General features: G+C 42.5%; 2 protein-coding genes across 2 annotated transcripts; one reads left to right on the forward strand and one right to left on the reverse strand.

Moving 5' to 3' along the window:
• Positions 1–7,943: 7,943 nt before the first annotated feature.
• LOC100272866 (Spermidine synthase 2) lies at positions 7,944–11,752 on the reverse strand. The gene is made up of 9 exons (NM_001147319.1): positions 11,419–11,752; positions 11,164–11,240; positions 10,950–11,072; positions 9,958–10,062; positions 9,443–9,515; positions 8,811–8,882; positions 8,540–8,735; positions 8,332–8,461; positions 7,944–8,250 (listed from the first exon to the last, which is right to left on the reverse strand). Exons 1-9 carry the CDS (start codon positions 11,576–11,578, stop codon positions 8,185–8,187), a joined length of 1,002 nt encoding a protein of 333 aa, NP_001140791.1. The 5' UTR covers positions 11,579–11,752; the 3' UTR covers positions 7,944–8,184.
• Positions 11,753–13,812: 2,060 nt separating this feature from the next.
• LOC103633816 (uncharacterized) lies at positions 13,813–16,626 on the forward strand. The gene is made up of 7 exons (XM_008655492.1): positions 13,813–13,922; positions 15,178–15,457; positions 15,566–15,678; positions 15,758–15,909; positions 16,014–16,141; positions 16,430–16,549; positions 16,621–16,626. The coding sequence occupies exons 1-7, from the start codon at positions 13,813–13,815 to the stop codon at positions 16,624–16,626; spliced, it is 909 nt and encodes a 302-aa protein (XP_008653714.1).
• Positions 16,627–17,801: the final 1,175 nt, after the last annotated feature.

The following is a 17,801-nucleotide window of genomic DNA, read 5'->3' on the forward strand; positions in this document are numbered from 1 at the left end:
TTCTTTTTCTCCTCGTAGTCGTCGTCCTTTTGAGAAGAGGAAGATTTGTCGCTGTCGTAGTAGACAACCTTCTGACGCGCCTCTTCTTCTTTCCATCTTTCTTCTTTTGACTTGAGCCGGAGTCATTGACTTTGTCATCCCTTGGCTCGTTGAAGATGGACTCCTTCTCATTGTCGTTGACCACCATCCCCTTTCCCTTAGGATCCATCTCTTCGGGCGATTAGTCCCTTTCTTGAAGAGAACGGCTCTGATACCAATTGAGAGCACCTAGAGGGGGGTGAATAGGTGATCCTGTAAAAACTTAAAACTTAATGCCACAAACTTGATTAAGTGTTAGAGCAATAAAGCCAAGTGGCTAGAAAGGAGTTCTTGCAAAACACGATAACCACAAAGATATCAACACAGAGAGGCACAATGGTTTATCCCATGGTTCGGCCAAGTTCAACACTTGCCTACTCCACATTGTGGCGTCCCAACGGACGAGGGTTGCAATCAACCCCTCTCAAGTGATCCAAAGATCCACTTGAATACCACGGTATTTCTTTTCCTTTCACTATATCCCGTTTGCGAGGAATCTCCACAACTTGGAGTCTCTCGCCCTTACAAAAGATGATCACAAATGAACACGGAAGTAAGGATGGGATGAGCAACACACACAAGTCCACAGCAATACGCACACACACACGGCCAAGACTTGAGCTCAAATGAATATCTCAAAGTTCTCACTAGAACGGAGCTCAAATCACTAAGAATGTCAAACGAGTGCGCAAAGACGAAGTGTGAATGATCAAGAATGCTCAAAGTGTGCTTGGTATCTTCCTCCATGCGCCTAGGGGTCCCTTTTATAGCCCCAAGGCAGCTAGGAGCCGTTGAGAGCATTCCAGGAAGGCAATTCTTGCCTTCTGTCGACTGGCGCACCGGACAGTCCAGTGCACCACCGGACATTGTCCGGTGCGGATTTCTTTCCTGTTTTGGCGCAGCCGACCGTTGAAGGTTTGCAGCCGTTGGCGCACCGGACACTGTCCGGTGCCCCCTTCAGACCGTTGGCCTGGTCACGCGCGGATTGCGCGGCCGACCGTTGGCTCACCGGACAGTCCGGTGCACACCGGACAGTCCGGTGAATTTTAGTCGTACGCCGCCGACGATTTCCCGAGGGCGGCCTTTTCACCAGAGCCAGCCTGGCGCACCGGACACTGTCCGGTGCACCACCGGATAGTCCGGTGCACCCAGACTGAGCAGAGTCTTGGCTGCTCGAGCCAAGTCTTTTCCAATTGTATTTTATCTGATTCTAGCACTTAGACAAATATGTTAGTACACAAAAACCAATGTACTAAGTCTAGAATCATACCTTTGTATTGATTTGCACTTTGTCCACCCTTTGGCATATACCCATTCCCTTAATGTGTGTTGGTCACTTAATCACCAAAATCTTATAGAAATGGCCCAAGGGCACATTTCCCTTTCAAAAACCAAGTCCATCCCTAATAGAGGGGTGTCTACCAATTGTGTAGGCATCCCTAGCAAATTTTAACTTATCAAAATCATTTTTGCAAGTCTTAAGTTGAGCATTAAGACTTGCCACTTCATCACTCAATTTTGTAATGGCAATAAGATGTTCATTACATGTATCAACATTAAAGTCCTTACATCTATTACAAATACTATCTTGCTCTACACATGAACTAGATTTATTAGCTTCCTCTAGCTTAGCATTTAAATCATCATTCAAAATCTTTAAACTAGAGATGGATTCATGGCAAGCAGATAATTCAGAGGATAACATTTCATTTCTCTTAGTTTCTAGAGCAAGAGATTTTTGTACACTAACAAATTTATCATGCTCCTCATATAAAATATCCTCTTGCTTTTCTAACAGACTATCCTTTTCATTTAGAGCATCAATTAACTCATTGATCTTTTCTACCTTAGCTCTATCTAAACCTTTGAATAAGCTAGAGTAATCTACTTCATCATCGGAAGAATCATCATCGCTAGAAGTAGTGTACTTAGGGGAATCTTGAACACTTACCTTATTCTCCTTGGCCATGAGGCAAGTGTGGCGTTCGTTAGGGAAGAGCGAAGATTTGTTGAAGGCCGAGGCTGCCGGTCCTTTATCGTCGGAGTCGGATGAAGAGCAGTCTGAATCCCATTCTTTGCCAAGGTGTGCCTCGCCCTTCGCCTTCTTGTACACCTTCTTCTTCTTCCTCTTCCCGTGCTTTTCTTGTTCCTGGTCATCATCATTATCGAGGCATTGTGCTATGAAATGACCAGTCTTACCGCATTTGAAACAGGAGCGCTTTCCCCTTGCTTTGTTCTTGTTGGGGTACTCCTTGCGTCCTTTCAGTGCTGTCTTGAAGCGCTTGATGATTAGGGCCATCTCATCTTCATTTAGCCCGGCAGCCTCAAATTGTGCCACCTTGCTTGGTAGCGCCTCCCTGCTGCTTGTTGCTTTGAGAGCAACAGGTTGAGGCTCGTAGACGGGTAGAGGGCCATTCAGAGCATCATCCACATATCACGCTTCCTTTACCATCATACGCCCGCTCACGAATTTTCCGAGTATCTCCTCGGGCGTCATTTTGGTGTACCTCTGATTTTCACGAATAAGGTTTACAAGATGGGGGTCAATTACCGTGAATGATCTTAGCATAAGTCGGACGACGTCGTGGTCCGTCCATTTTGTGCTTCCATAGCTTCTAATCTTGTTGATGAGGGTCTTGAGCCTGTTGTAGGTCTGCGTTGGCTCCTCTCCCCTGATCATCGCAAATCTCCCTAGCTCGCCTTCCACCAACTCCATTTTGGTGATCATGGTGGCGTCGCTTCCCTCATGAGATATCTTGAGGGTGTCCCAGATTTGCTTGGCGTTGTCCAAGCCGCTCACCTTGTTGTATTCATCCCTGCACAAAGATGCTAGCAAAACAGTGGTAGCTTGTGCATTTTTATGAATTTGCTCATTAATAAACACAGGGTTATCCGTACTATCAAAATGCATTCCATTTTCAACTATCTCCCAAATACTAGGATGGAGAGAAAATAAGTGACTACGCATTTTGTGATTCCAAAAAGAGTAGTCTTCTCCATCAAAGTGTGGAGGTTTACCAAGTGGAATTGATAGCAAATGAGCATTAGAATTGAATGGAATATGAGAATAATCAAATGAATAGTTTTGATTAACCGGTTTCTTTTTAGACGAGTCGTCGTTGTCGTCTCTTGGTGAAGAAGAGGAGGCGTCGCTGTCGTAGTAAATGATCTTCTTGATGCGCCTCTTCATCTTCCCATCCCTCTTCTTGTGAATCGATCCTGAGTCAGTGGGCTTGTCGTCCCTTAACTCGTTGAAGAGGGACTCCTTGTCGTTGGCCACCATCCCCTTTCCCTTAGGATCCATCTCTTCGGGCGATTAGTCCCTTAGATGAAGAGTACGGCTCTGATACCAATTGAGAGCACCTAGAGGGGGTGAATAAGTGATATTGTACAATTCAACACAAATAGCCACAAAACTTAGTTATGAAAGTTAGAATGGCTAAGTAGCTTGAAGCAAGTTCTTGTGAACACAGACAATCAAAGAGAAAGCACACAAGAGACACGCGATTTTTATCCTGTGGTTCGGCCAAGTAATACTTGCCCACTTCCACGTTGTGGCGTCCCAATGGAAGAGGGTTGCACTCAACCCCTTTCAAGTGATCCGATGATCAACTTGAATATCACGGTTTTCCTTTCTTAGTCTTTCTCCCGTTTGCGAGGAATCTCCACAACTTGGAGCCTCTCGCCCTTACAATGATGATCACAAAAGAAGTACAGAAGTAAGAGAGGGGAGAGCAACACACACAAGACTCAAATCCACAGCACAATCACGCGCACAAGTCACAACTTGAGCTCAAAACACAACGCACGGAGTTCACAACTCAAATGGAGCTCAAGTCACTATCACAAAGAATCAAATGTGTGAAATTGGAGTCTTGGAGTCTTACAATGTTTCTTGTAAGCTTGGGTGACTCCTCCATGCGCCTAGGGGTCCCTTTTATAGCCCCAAGGCAGCTAGGAGCCGTTGGAGGCCAACAAGGAAGGCCATCCTTGCCTTCTGTCGAGTGGTGCACCGAACAGTTTGGTGCACCACCGGACAGCTACTGTAGCATGTCCGGTGCCGATCTCCTTCCTTTTCTGGCACTGACGACTGTTGCAGCTCTAGGCCAGTTGGCGCACCGGACACTGTCCGGTGCACACCGGACAGTCCGGTGCCCGGTGCCGACCGTTGGAGCTCCACGCGTCACCCGCGGATTGCGCCGCCGACCGTTGGCTCACCGAACAGTCCGGTGCACCACCACAGTCCGGTGAATTATAGCCGTATGCCACCAAACATTTCTCGAGAGCGGCCTGTTCACCGGAAACCAGCCTGGCGCACCGGACACTGTCCGGTGCACCACCGGACAGTCCGGTGTGCCAGACCGAGCTGGACTTTGGTTGTACACAGCCAAGTCTTTTGCAGTCCTTTCTTTTCCTGTTTCTAGCACTTAGACATTATATGTTAGTACTCAAAACAATGTACTAAGTCTAGAAACGTACCTTGTTACATGATTTGCACTTCTTGCTTGTTTGGCACATAATAACTCACTCACTATGTGTTGGACACTTAATCACCAAAACATTATAGAAATGGCCCAAGGGCACATTTCCCTTTCAGATTGAAGGTTTGGTTGGGCTAAAACAGGCATGTCCTAGGCCTCCTCGTTGGATTAGCGTAATTCTTCTGACTCTCATCCTCCTACTCGGTCCAATCCTCACATCTAGCTATTCGTTCGGTCTCATTCTCCCTACCACCGACGAAGCCAGGGCGGACCCAAGGGGGCAAAGTGGGCCATGTCTCCCTCAATATTTATATCATCTTATACCTAATGTTTACTTACTGTTAACTATATAAAAGATTCAAGGTTTGGGTGGACTAAAATTTCCCTATCCTAGGCCTACCCATCGGATCGGTCCAGTTCTCTCAATTTCCGCCCTCCTCCTTGGTTCAGTCCTCGCATCTATTCATCAGGTCCCATTTCTCTTGACTCTGCCGGAGCCAAACCGCCTTGATGCCCCATTCCTGACGACGTCTGTCGCCTCCTTACATGCGACACCACCCGCCCCCGCCCCTTCCCAGCACCCTTGCCCCACTCGTCATCGTCGTGGCGCAGTCCCGCCCGGTAGACCCGATCTCACTTGTCGTGACTATGCCACCCGTCTCTGACGACTGGTGAGCTTGACAAACCAACTAGTCCCGGTTCTCAGCTAGAGACGTCGTCTGACACCACCCCTTTCCCGATGTCCCGCCCTTCGAGGAGATCGGTATTCGACAATGTACGCACAACTTTGATTCAGTAAGGAAGAACTTAGTGATATGTTTGTTTTTTCATATTATTTCTTCTTTGAACTTGTATTATATCGTATATTGATAGATATAAAATTTGAATTCTATACAGCATGAGTTTTTTATTGTCTTGCTTGATGTTATAATGTTGTCTTTTAGCCCCCGTAAATTTTGGTCATGCATCCTTCCACTTATCAATCTTTGCTTCAATCTCTCTCACATTATCGTCCAAATATTTATCAACGATCTCATTTATCTATCTCTTGTTAAAAAATTTGTTCGACAAATTTTATTATGTACTCTCGGTGATGATCTTAGTTCATTAATGCTTTGTTTGAATGTCGATATTGGAGGGCAAGGAATTGAATTGGGTTCAATAGAAAATCAACTATGGTATTGAATTGAGATGTAATTCCAATTCTATTATTAGGTTGTCACGGAATTGGAGTTTGGAATTGTGCGATCTAATTCTAGACAATACCGAGGGGTGATGATCTGTATTGGAAAGCTAGGTTTCTAGTTATAGTCTAATTCCAAGGAATTGAGTCTATGATTCCAAATATCAATTCTATGCACAACCAAACAACAGAATTTTTGAAAACTGATTCTAATTTCCAATTTTGTGCTCCAATACCTATATCCAAATGGGGTATAAAAAATGGAGCGTAGTTCATCCCTCTCGCCGCCGGAGGGGTGCTTCACCTGTTGCCATGTCTGGGCTGAGCACCTGGCCATGAGCTCTGTCGTGCCTCGGGGGAATCCACAAAACAGCACTACTTTATGACAATGTTCAGAAAATAGCACTCATTTTTAAGCAACTCAAAGAACAACATCAGTTTCATCAAATGAATTCAAAAAAGAGCACTCCACCTATATTTTTTATTCTTTTATTTCTCAGCTCACAAGAAAATGGACCAAATTGCCCCTATCATTTCCCAGCCTTATTTATTTATCTATTCAGTCATAAGAACAACATAAATACATACAAATATATGAGCACTATTTTTATATTATGAAGAGTAGTGTTAAACATACAAATAAACACATATATGTAAAGGGGGAAGTTTAGATTTAACAATTGAACTTTAAATCTATATTCTGGGATCGAGGGAGTAGTTTTATAGAACATATTATTTTTTAATAAGACAAATGATTGAAGTTTTTGAAAAAAAAACACGTCAAATAAAAAGGAACGGAGGAAGTACATTTGAAGACCTTTCGGTGAACCAAGTATATCTAAATTTTAATAGCTCGACGTTGAAGATACCTAGGTTTGAAGTTGAACAGTTAAATCTAAACTTCTTCCTTCGTAAAAAAATATGTGCCTATTTGTATGTTTAACACTATAAAAATAGAGGTTGTATGTTTTATCTATTTATGTTTTTCTTATGGACAAAAGAGATAAAAATGGGTTGTAAAATGAATAGGGGTAATTTAGTTTATCTATATGTGGTGTAAGCAATAAAAGAATGTAAAATATAGATGGAGTGTTGTTTTCCGAATTAATTTGGTGAAACCGATACTATTCTATGAATTGCTTGAAAACGGATGCTATTTTCTGAACATCTTCTCAAACCGGTGTTGTTTTATGGATTCTCCCCGTGCCTCATCGGCCACCACGGCAGAAGCTACTCATTAGTCACTACTAGATATGGCAATGGGGACCCGATCCCCGATTCTCCACGAGGAATTCCTCTATTAGAGAATAAAGAAGTTTCTTTCCCCACAGGAATGTAAACAGGGAACAATTCTCCTTGGGCGGGTACCCCATCCCCGTTCCCCGTGTAAATCCATTAAATTTACATGTGACGATGTTTTCATATAATAGTTAATAATAAAAATAAATAATTACATTATCAAGAGATCACTCGTTGTACAAATATGTTTATTTTAATGTATACATAATGATTTTTACATCTAATAATATATATAATTGACAATGTTTTACATAAATAACGAATGAAGTACGATTAATTATAGTGGATGAGGATCCCTTTATCCCCCACAAACGTTTGTGTGGATCCAAGGAAATTTTTTCGTCAACGGGAACAACTATGAGGAGGTAAATGTAGAATTCTCGGTTCCCATCCCTAATCACCATGCAATCCCTAGTCACTACCCATGCAATCCCTAGTCACTACGCAGCCTATGCTGGAGGCGGAACAGGAGGGCACCGAGAGAGAGGGGTAAAGAGCAAGTTGGGGGAAACAAAAAGGCAATCCTAGCCATAGCCATTGACAGGTGGATCTCAAATTGATGAAGAAAACGTGTTTTTCTCAATCTGTTTCAGCAACACCCTCTTAAAACCATCATAAAACCACAAACCATGCTCCAAGGAACCCTCCTAAAATCACAAATCATGCACCAAAGAAATCAGATCGACTGGAGCTGAACCAGTTTCAAAAAGATAGGATGGCAACAACCATTACACAGTTTTATTTCTTATATATTCCATCTGTGGTACTACCTCCGTTCTCTCGAATATTTATCACCACTAGTTCATTTTTGAACTAAACCGCGCCAAATAAAAAAGAACGGAGGGAGTATCAGGTATGGATGCAGGAACATAATAAATGATGTCCAAAACTCAACCTGATCAGAGCACTGCCGAAAACAGCTATTGCAAAACGTTTTCATAGCTGCACCTGGCAGCCGGCACATACAACAGACAGAATCGTATAGACTGACAACTCCGATAACCGTTGCATCTCATCTCATGTGCTTATTCATCAAGTGGGGGGTGGGGGAGGGAGGCATCCCATTTTCACACGACAACAAATTTTGTGTTGCGCCTAAGGTACTTAACCCAATCGACTGGACTTGGTGAAGTATCCTCACGTCTAGCTTGCCTTTGACTCAATTACCCTCTTTGCAAAAGAGGGCAAACAGAATGATGCCGTGTGGATCTGAAAATATAGAAATAGAATAGAATCAGGAAACAGCTTGAGTTCTAATGCAAAGGCGGTGAAATCAGCAAAAATACACACCTCCGAGTTGTAGAACTTAAGGGGTCCTTTTGATTTCGTAGAATGTTCATCCTCCTCGATGTTGAAAACAGGGTGCTGGAAATCAACAGCAGGCCCTTCGGTGGAGCAAAGCATGAACCCAATAACTCCGCTGCAATGGAAGCATATCAACCCAGTGGATAAATAGAGAAACTGGCACAATATGGTACACTGGATTCGTTGTGCATACCTAGGGTATGTAGGTACTGTTGTCCAAGCATAGTTAACTGAGCCTTTGAAAACTTGGCGGCAATTGACGAAAATATCTTCAATGATGTGCATATGTAGCCATATGCTCTCTGCCTGGGTGCATACAACTCCACCTGGACGCAAAGCTCTGGCCACCGACTGGAAGAAAGGCTTCTCAAAAAGCTCCTGAGCAGGACCTGGTTATGCAGGCAGATGTTGATCAAACATTAACGGCAGAGCTAGGTAACAAACACACGATTAACAACAGTTACCTATCGGATCAGAAGAATCCACAATTACTGCATCATATGTACCCTCTGGAGCATTTTTCAAGAAGGCAACCCCTGCATCAACATATCAATGGAGATTTTAAGCATCACATAAATATGTAGCACAGAACTATTGATCAAATACATAACATAAACATCCATCAAATAATGAAGCGGGCCATTAAAAATTCAATGTTGAACTTTTAAAATTATATCAGAAGGAAGGGACATGACAAAAACTATGAAGGAATATCAAGCTGGAACAGTGGAAATGAAAAGCAGGGGCCAGGCCCAGGCGCTATCAGGGGAACTTCAAAATATAGCATACACCAATTTAGTTATGGACCAAATAATAAACAAATATAGAATTATGTCATTCGAAATAAATAAATATAGAATAATAATGCAGTCAAAAGTCTAACAAGAATTAACCTGGATCAGACACAAACCCAACTAAAGATATCAACACAAGTTGAAGTGCTGAAACCAGAAGTTGTATATCCTATATGTATTGATTGTAATAAAGTTCAAGCTACATTTGAATCAGGGGCAAATAAGGCTCAGATGTTGCCTACAAACAAATATTATGCAAAACAAAACAAAAAACTTGGCAAGCAGAGAAACACGGTACTAACCATCTCCAATGTGTAATGACACACGAGGGTCTTCAAATCCAACAGCTAGATGAGGGAAAAATTGCTTGGAGACCTGCACAATGGAACAGACAATTTAAAAAAAAGTACACAAGAGACAAACCATTGAAAAGGTTATATAACTGTTAAGACAGCACATAGTATTATTTCAGGGGTCAGAGAAAGAATAGCACAGATTACTAACACAAAATGTAGTAGTATCAAAATACGAAAATGAATGAATTTTAGAAATTGAATAAGGCATAGCAGGAGCAGCTAACATCACAGTCGAAAAATCAAGTGATATTAGTAAAATCAATTGTAGACCTAAACTTGAAGGTAGATGAAGACATGTAAACCAAACTATTGGCGTTCATACAAGTCTAAAAGAAAGCAAATGCTCTCAAACATCTAAAAGCCCTTAATACACAACCACTGAAATGCATCAGTTACTAAATAAAACATAATACCAGTGGTCACTGCATAGTATTGTCCGAATACAGGAAGAGAGATCTTACATCTACCACCATCTTATCAATTTCACAGATGTCAATCTGCTCCACAGAGATATGCCGTGAAACCTCACGCAAAACACCACCATCCCCCCCTCCAATAACCAACACCTGTGCATCATGAAACAATTTAACGTTACATCCAATAAATTTTAGAAACTAGACATTCATCTGTATACATATTCATCATTTTGAAAAGTACAAATACCTAAATTCACCTAATTAATAAACTTGGCAGTGCAATTGCATCCTAATAAATTTTGCTGCATGTTTCTTCAGGCATTACAAGTTCAAACAAATTATAAGTCAAAACTGTATGAAGTAACCAATGACCTATTCTTAAAGATGTTTAAATTGATGCAAATAGCATCGGAGTACACCTTTTAATGCTAAATGTACCATAGCATGTATGCTATTATCGTTAGATATGATGCCAGCAAGTATTTCAAATTTTCTCAGCAATAATATTATAAGCTACTAATTGCAGTTTTGGTTCGTTTTTTTTTTTTGGCATAAAAAACAAATGAAGGGTACATTCTGCTAAATAACTGTATGAGTCCAATAAAGATGCTTAGGCAAGGTACAAATCAAGGTTATTAAAACAATAAAACGTCGAAACACTCATGGGTTCAGTTTTGACTTTTAAACGTTTAAACTTTTGTTTAAACGTAGTTTTAAACAACATATGAAAAATACCAATATATCATAATTTCAGACAATAACATGAAGTTAAATACCAAAACAGAGAGGTTAGTGGCTTACCAAAACTTCACACATGAACCGGATTGGACCCAAAAGTAACTAACAGACTAGGCCCAAAAATATCTAATGGTCTAAAACGCATGAAACACTGTGTTCTACAGTTCAGAACGCCAAAATGCCAAAACGCGGTTTCAACCTCTAATTAGAGTTTTGACGTTTAAACGTAGTTTAAACGTTGTTTAAACGTAGTTTTAATAACACTGGTACAAATAGCCAAAAAGGGTCATCTCATATACCTTCTTGGGGTCTTTGATGGAGCAAAGGGGCAGGTGAGTAATCATCTCTTGGTACGCGCACTCATCCCTCTCTGTCACCTGAATAACTCCGTCGAGGACAAGCACCTTCCCGTACGTGGAGGACTATAACGCAAAACAGAAAGGCAACAGGATCATGTCCCACCGAAGAATTGCGAAGTGGCTTGGGTGCAAGCAAAAGGCAATAACAATTTACCTGAAAAACCATCACATTTTGGTAGTCTGACTTGCCCTGGAACAGAACCTTCTCCACCTTCAAGGAGTGCGCCTCACCTACCATTTCGACACCGAAACCGACCCATGAGCAAGGGCAAACACACGTGGTTGGCGTGACCCTGACCCCGCAGTGACTAAAGAAGAATATCCGAAGTAAAAAGTGCGCTCAACAGAACAGGGGGAGCATGACGATGCGCAGCGCAGCGCAGCAGAGGACGGAAAACAGGGGACGCACCGGGCCACATGGGGCTGATCTCGGAGAACCATCCTGGGATGACGGCGGAGATTCCCGCCTGCTCGCCAGCACCGGCGACCACCGCCTCGGCCCCCGCCACCGGCGCGGTGGCGTCCTCCCCGCCCTCCCGCGCCCTCTTGGCCGCCGCCTCGGCCTCCATCGTGAAACCCTGAGCGCGCGAGGGAGGAACGGAGAAAGAAAGCCCGAGGAGCTCTCGGTGGGTGTGCGCGCGGCTGGCGGCGTCTAGGGAGGACTTCTGGAGTTGGGAGGTGGGAAGCAGCGCTCGCAGCCGCGGCCTTGAGATTAGGGCTGCTTTCCCGGATGCCCGGATTCCGTTCCGTGTGTGTACTGTGTAGTAGCTTTTGGGAGGGTTTTGGCCTTTTGGGTTCCTCGCCGCGGCCGTATGTGGAGGGCAAGCGGCGCCTCACTGTCCGGTAGGGCCTCCGCTCTGCGGCCGAGTGCCGGATGCTTTATATTCTGCGAGAACAGGTGTGGCCGTATGGGGATGGGCCGATGCGGCCCCGCCTTCCTCCCACTTGCGCACTGCTTTTTATTTATTTTATCTTTATTCGATTCCATGATTCCGGGCTGATTGACGTGCCACGTGATTTACGTGTTTGTCTCTCGTATTGATCGGAGGGATGTTATCATCATCGAAAACATATTATTCATATTTTTATTCGGATTTAAATTTAAATATGAATAACTTCGAATACGAATGCATATACAAATATATGAATATTTTCGGATGCAAATACGGATAATCGTGTGTCGAATACGGAACTAGTCGGATATGGATAACGTTGGTAACAGATTTTTTTTCGGATACTGTGTAAGACATCATTTCACACAGCATTGTTGTTGTAATCGTTTAGCCACTACTTGAGTCCAAACATTTTTTAGAATTATATATGGATATATGTTGTGCCTTTATAAAATTTCATGAAATGGTAAGGCTATTAGTGTATTATTAATTTCTTTCTACATAAAATCATCAAAATACAATTAAATTCATAAAATATTCTGGTTTCGATAGAAAATTGCAAATAACTTACCAAGACTAATAAATATTCTATAAGAAGGTAACTTTAAGTCCCTACGTAAAAATGATAAAGTGAAGTATTAATTATGTTAAAACATGGATACTTAGAGTCATCTGACGTGTAACTCACACAACAAATGGAAGGTAAATGGAAACAATGTTGGCATCTTGTGAATTTATGTTCCAAACATTTTTTAGGATTGTATGTGGACATATGTTGTGACTCCGTAAAATTTCATAAATTTCAGAATCTATTTGTGTATTTCAATTTCGTTTCGCAAAAAAATCATTAAATTTATTAAATTCATAAATTATTCTAACTTCGTCAAAAAATACAAATAAGTTACCAAGACTAATAAACATTATATAATAAGATAACCTCAAGTCCCCATATGAAAATGATAAAGTGGAGTATTGAATATGTAGAAACTTAGATACTTAGACTGTCTCCAGCAACGTCCTCTATATACATCATCTATATCCGTCATTTACAGTCTTCTCTAAAAGATTTCATCTCCTATATCTACTTTCTCTCCAACAACGTCCTCTAAATCACGTCCTCTATATGTAAATACCTATATTAAAGATATTTTTTATTTTTTAATTTTTGTACATACGTATTTATCATACTCTCAAATGTATTGTACATATTTTAGTTTTATTAAACTGGTTGTTTAAAGTATTCAAATAGATAGAGAACCGTTTAGAGAAACTCTACATGTAAATGATTCAGCAGCGTTCTCTAAATTTAGAGGGCCGTTTAGAGGACGTTGCTGGAGGGAGTAGATGACGTCCTCGTCCTCTAAATTTAGAGTACATGACCCTTTAGAGCTCATTGTTGGAGATAGTCTTAGATTGATTTCACATGTAACTCACGTAACAAGTGGAAGTGAAATAGAAAAACGATGGCATATTATGAATTTTATGGTTCAAACATTTTTTAGAAATATATATATGGACATATGTTACACATTCGTACACTTTCATGAAGTTTTAGGTTATTTGTGTATTATTATTATTATTTCTTCAAAACCCGTCAAAACGCACACAAGCACACAGCTATCCGAAATAGATATTCGGATATCTAAAATCCATCGGATATCAGTCATCCCATATTCGTATCTGATATCCAAACTATACTATCCAGATCTGAATATGAAATTTGGGTATGTTGTGGATATCCGAAAAAACTATTCAACTGGATAATTTGCCTCTTCGGACGATCGGTTGCTTGGATAATATCCATGTCTTTTACACCCCTACTAGTGTTGCTTGTTGCTGACCGGCCGAACGACCAAGGATGATGTTGTGTCTTCCTTCCTAGGGATGGCAATGGGTTGAGTTCGAGTCAGATGGAGCAAAAACCCGCCCGCGGTCGCATCCGTGAAGCTTATCAAAACCCACCTGCGATCGAAACTTTGGGTGAAATTCCAAAGCCACACCCAAACACGTCGGGTTTCGGGTAGGTTTCGTGTCACACGCAGGTTTTACCCGGTGTACATTTTAAACAGTAATTTAGCTATAAGCGATTAAGTAATATCAATAATTAAGTTATATCTAATTATTTTAAGCCCTCTCATGATGAGCACCAACAAAACCATATATGAATCATTCTGCAAGATACTTATTCAAAATAATTACTATTATATTTTAATCATTTTTGCGCAAAATAAAGAATGAACTGATTTCGGGTCGGGTGCGGGTCACCCGCGGGTTGAAATAAAAACTCGTACCCGCAGCCACAAAACTTCGGGTCAGGTGCAAGTTGCACCAGTGGGTCGAAATCTTCACCCATAGCCACACCCATCGAGTCGGGTGAGGGGATGAGCACCTCTGTTCTATTCTGGCACGTCATGTTACCCTCAGTCTCGATAACCCCAGCCGCTTACGATGAGGGTTGTGGTTGTTGTAGTGATCGTGCGCTGCACGGGGTTTCTCGACTATCAACGTCTTCGCTCACACCTCTTTTGTCTAGTAGAGCATCTCCAACCTACTCTTAATACTTGCACGCCCAGCCTTGGCTCTCAATTTATGTATGTTTGCAAAACAAAGGTATTCAAGCGAAAAGATATGTTGATGGCAAAGTGCTTCCTATTCATTTTCTTTTAATGAGAGCTCTCAGTTGCCTACGTCCTCCATTACCATTCTTCCCAAAGAATTATGAAATTGGATCTTTATCTATTATGAACTTAGTGGTTGTGGTACCATTCATCGAATTGGTGCCCTTAATAGCAGTGAGTTGAGAAGGTGAGGATGTTCATCACTTGTTTCCCATTGATGTATGAATCAAAAACAAGGCAACACAATCTTAAAAAGTAGAAGCCTTCGTCCTTGAACTGTTATCTCTTTGGGATAACTATTCAAGAACGAAGGTTGAGTGTAATCGAATGTAATACACAAAAGTATGACGAAGTAAGATACGAGAAATCATCTCATGTGTCATAGCATTTCATTTCCCTTCTCATACAAAACAAGATTACACAATCATACCTTTGGCTTCTTGATGCAATATAGCACCAAGGTGTTTCGGAGGTTGAGCTATGCGAAGCTGTAGCACCTAGTTAAAGGCACTTTATGCATGGTATTGTTCATCTATCTATACTACCTATTAAGGCTCTAAGGGGTAGGCTGCCTCTGCTTGTTCTGCCTTCCGACGATCTCAACCGTCCAATACACTTTAGAGTCTCTCAGCCGTCCGATGCGTCCGATGTGCGCAGTCTCACCCCCACGCATCGCCCCGCCCCCATCGTCCAACCGTGCGAGCACCCCATCGTCCCGCCGCCTCCTGCCCCCCTTCTCCGCACATCGTCCCGCCGCCTCCTGCCCCCCCTCCTCCGCACGAGCCGCAGCCGGCCCCCGCAGACCGCGTGCGTGCTCTCTCTCCCCTCCTCCCCCTCCCTCTCTCCGTGCGACGACTGGGTGGGCTACCGCCGCCCTACGCAAGGTGCCGAGAACTTCGCCGATATCTGCGCCGGAGAAGAGCGCCCACCAGATCAGGTATTCCCACCCCTCGTCCCGTACTCTAACCTCAAGCTATTTGGCTATCTGATGCCTACGAACTTCGAACTAACTGCTCACAACCAAAACCTTATCTCAAACAAACAGGCGCTTGGAAGGCGCGCTGGCCGGTGGATGACGATGGCGGGTGGCGGGGGACTGAACCGGTCTTCATCGAGGGGGCAGCTGCTGCCGCAAGAGCTGCTTGACGATCTCTGCAGGTATTTCCCTAAGCCCTAGACCCCTCTGAAGTTCTTATTGGATTTGCTTAAATAAATCTGAGTTGAGTCACCTCTGCAGCCGGTTCCTTCTGAATGTGCCCAAGGAGGAGCTGGAGTCGTTCGAGCGGATCCTGTTCCTGCTAGAGCAGGCGCACTGGTTCTATGAGGACAACTCCGTTGAGCACAACCCCAACCTCAAGTCTCTCTCCTTCAAGGACTTCACTTCCCTCAGTAAGCCCGCCTGTGCATGGATGCATATGAGATTATGGTTGGATTGGTCACCGACTCCAGTTCCGTTGCGTTGATATGGTGTATTGGATCGATGGTGTGTGCAGTGTTCAAGAGCTGCACTGCTCTCCGGCCCTACATCGCGCACCTGGATGATATCTACAAGGACTTCAACAACTACAAGTTTCGTGTGCCTGTGTCCGGTGCCATCATCCTAGACGACACTTATGAGAGGGTAATTTACTGATATTTTTTTGCCCCAACATATTGCATTTTAGAGTTCCATGTCGATTGTAGGTTGAACAATATCATTTTCCTTACATTTAAAATCAGTAGATAGGACCAGCTATAACTCTAAAATCAGTAGGCATACATTTCACACGTTGTTCTGCAATAAAATTAGACACATACATGAACTCTAGATTTTTTTTACTCTTTTGAGCTCAATTTTTGTATGGGTGGGGTGGGGCTTGGGGTTGTGTTTCTTTTCAAGACCAATTATCTTTTCCCCCCTTCTCTGCAGTGCTTGCTTGTTAAAGGATGGAAGGCTGGGGCCAGCTGGAGCTTTCCTCGTGGAAAGAGGAATAAAGATGAGGAAGACCACACATGTGCTGTTAGAGAAGTAAACTTCTGCCTGTATCATGTTCATGCATGCAGTTTATTTTCCTTTTTGAGTGCACCCTACAATTTCTTTGAAGCATATTATACTTGCAGCAATGAAATATATTATGAATATATTCTTTGATACCATTCAACACCATTCGCTACTTTTATATGATCATAGTCCCTGCTTGGTTAGAGTTGAGTTTACAAATTGCATTTTCATATCTCTAGATCTTCTAATACTTTTATCTCTTCTTCATGGCAAATGTCTGTTTGGTTAAACATGTATACATTTCATATCTCTTGAGAACTAATCTAGATATTCAGTTGGTTCGAAGGATTGTTAGTTAGTTCAAAGGATTGGCAAGTTTCTAGGTTCGACTGGCAATTAGAATTGAGAGAATCCTTGTTAGTTTTATTATTTTTTTGCCTATCACATTCCACAAAGCTCATATTAGTGTTAGCATTGCACCTCTAGATGTGGTAGATCAGGAGTATCCTTAGCCACATCTGGTGTGGTCTGTAACACAGCAGCGAAGATGTGCAGAGAGCAAAGGATATACCATCCATATCACAAAAAATATGTTTGAATTTTGGTTTGTAAAATATTAGGTCACCAGCTTTCTTCAGATCATTTGTCACTCGCCCTTTAAACATCCTTAGACACCATGAGCTCGATTAGATCATGAGCATGGTAGGCATTTCTATGACATATTAACTTAGAAATTTCACTAACAATTTACCATTCAGTAAAACTATTTGAGGCTCGCTTCAGTCTAAAGCACTCTTAGCTAGATCTTTTCCTTTCCATCGTAGACTGTTTAGAATGAGCTGCTGCTCCACCAATTCTTTTGCAGCCTCCTTGCTTGACTCATGATGAAAACCAAGACGTAATATGCCACAAACCTAATCTATACTACCTATTAAGGCTCTAAGGGGTAGGCTGCCTCTGCTTGTTCTGCCTTCCGACGATCTCAACCGTCCAATACGCTCTAGAGTCTCTCAGTCGTCCGATGCGCGCACTCTCACCCCCCACGCATCGCCCCGCCCCACCCGCTCTAGAAGAATGCCATGTTCTCAAGATGCGCCAACATCCAGGAAAGAGGCGGAGAACTGCGACTGCCTTCAAGGTCAATTTCGTTTTAACCATCCTGAAATGTTCATTGTTAGTTATCTATTGATCTGAAAGCACACTGTTAATTATGTCTATGTGATTGCTGTGATGCGTGTTAGATCTGATGGGCAGCCTCGCTGGGTTGGAGGCATTGGAGGAGGCGCTGCCTATTCAGTGA

The sequence above is a fragment of the Zea mays genome, chromosome 7, assembly GCF_902167145.1.
Source record: "Zea mays cultivar B73 chromosome 7, Zm-B73-REFERENCE-NAM-5.0, whole genome shotgun sequence".
Lineage (NCBI taxonomy): Eukaryota > Viridiplantae > Streptophyta > Magnoliopsida > Poales > Poaceae > Zea > Zea mays.

Bases quoted from the DNA above. Each gene is read 5' to 3' on its own strand.
- LOC100272866 (NM_001147319.1), bottom strand. From the start codon at position 11,578: ATGGAGGCCGAGGCGGCGGCCAAGAGGGCGCGGGAGGGCGGGGAGGAC. The intron at 9,516-9,957 runs GTAAGATCTCTC...TCCATTGTGCAG, and splicing joins TTGATAAGATGGTGGTAGAT to GTCTCCAAGCAATTTTTCCC. The intron at 8,736-8,810 runs GTAACTGTTGTT...CTGCATAACCAG, and splicing joins GGATTCTTCTGATCCGATAG to GTCCTGCTCAGGAGCTTTTT.
- LOC103633816 (XM_008655492.1), top strand. From the start codon at position 13,813: ATGGAGCAAAAACCCGCCCGCGGTCGCATCCGTGAAGCTTATCAAAAC. The intron at 15,679-15,757 runs GTATTTCCCTAA...TCACCTCTGCAG, and splicing joins CTGCTTGACGATCTCTGCAG to CCGGTTCCTTCTGAATGTGC. The intron at 16,142-16,429 runs GTAATTTACTGA...CCTTCTCTGCAG, and splicing joins TAGACGACACTTATGAGAGG to TGCTTGCTTGTTAAAGGATG.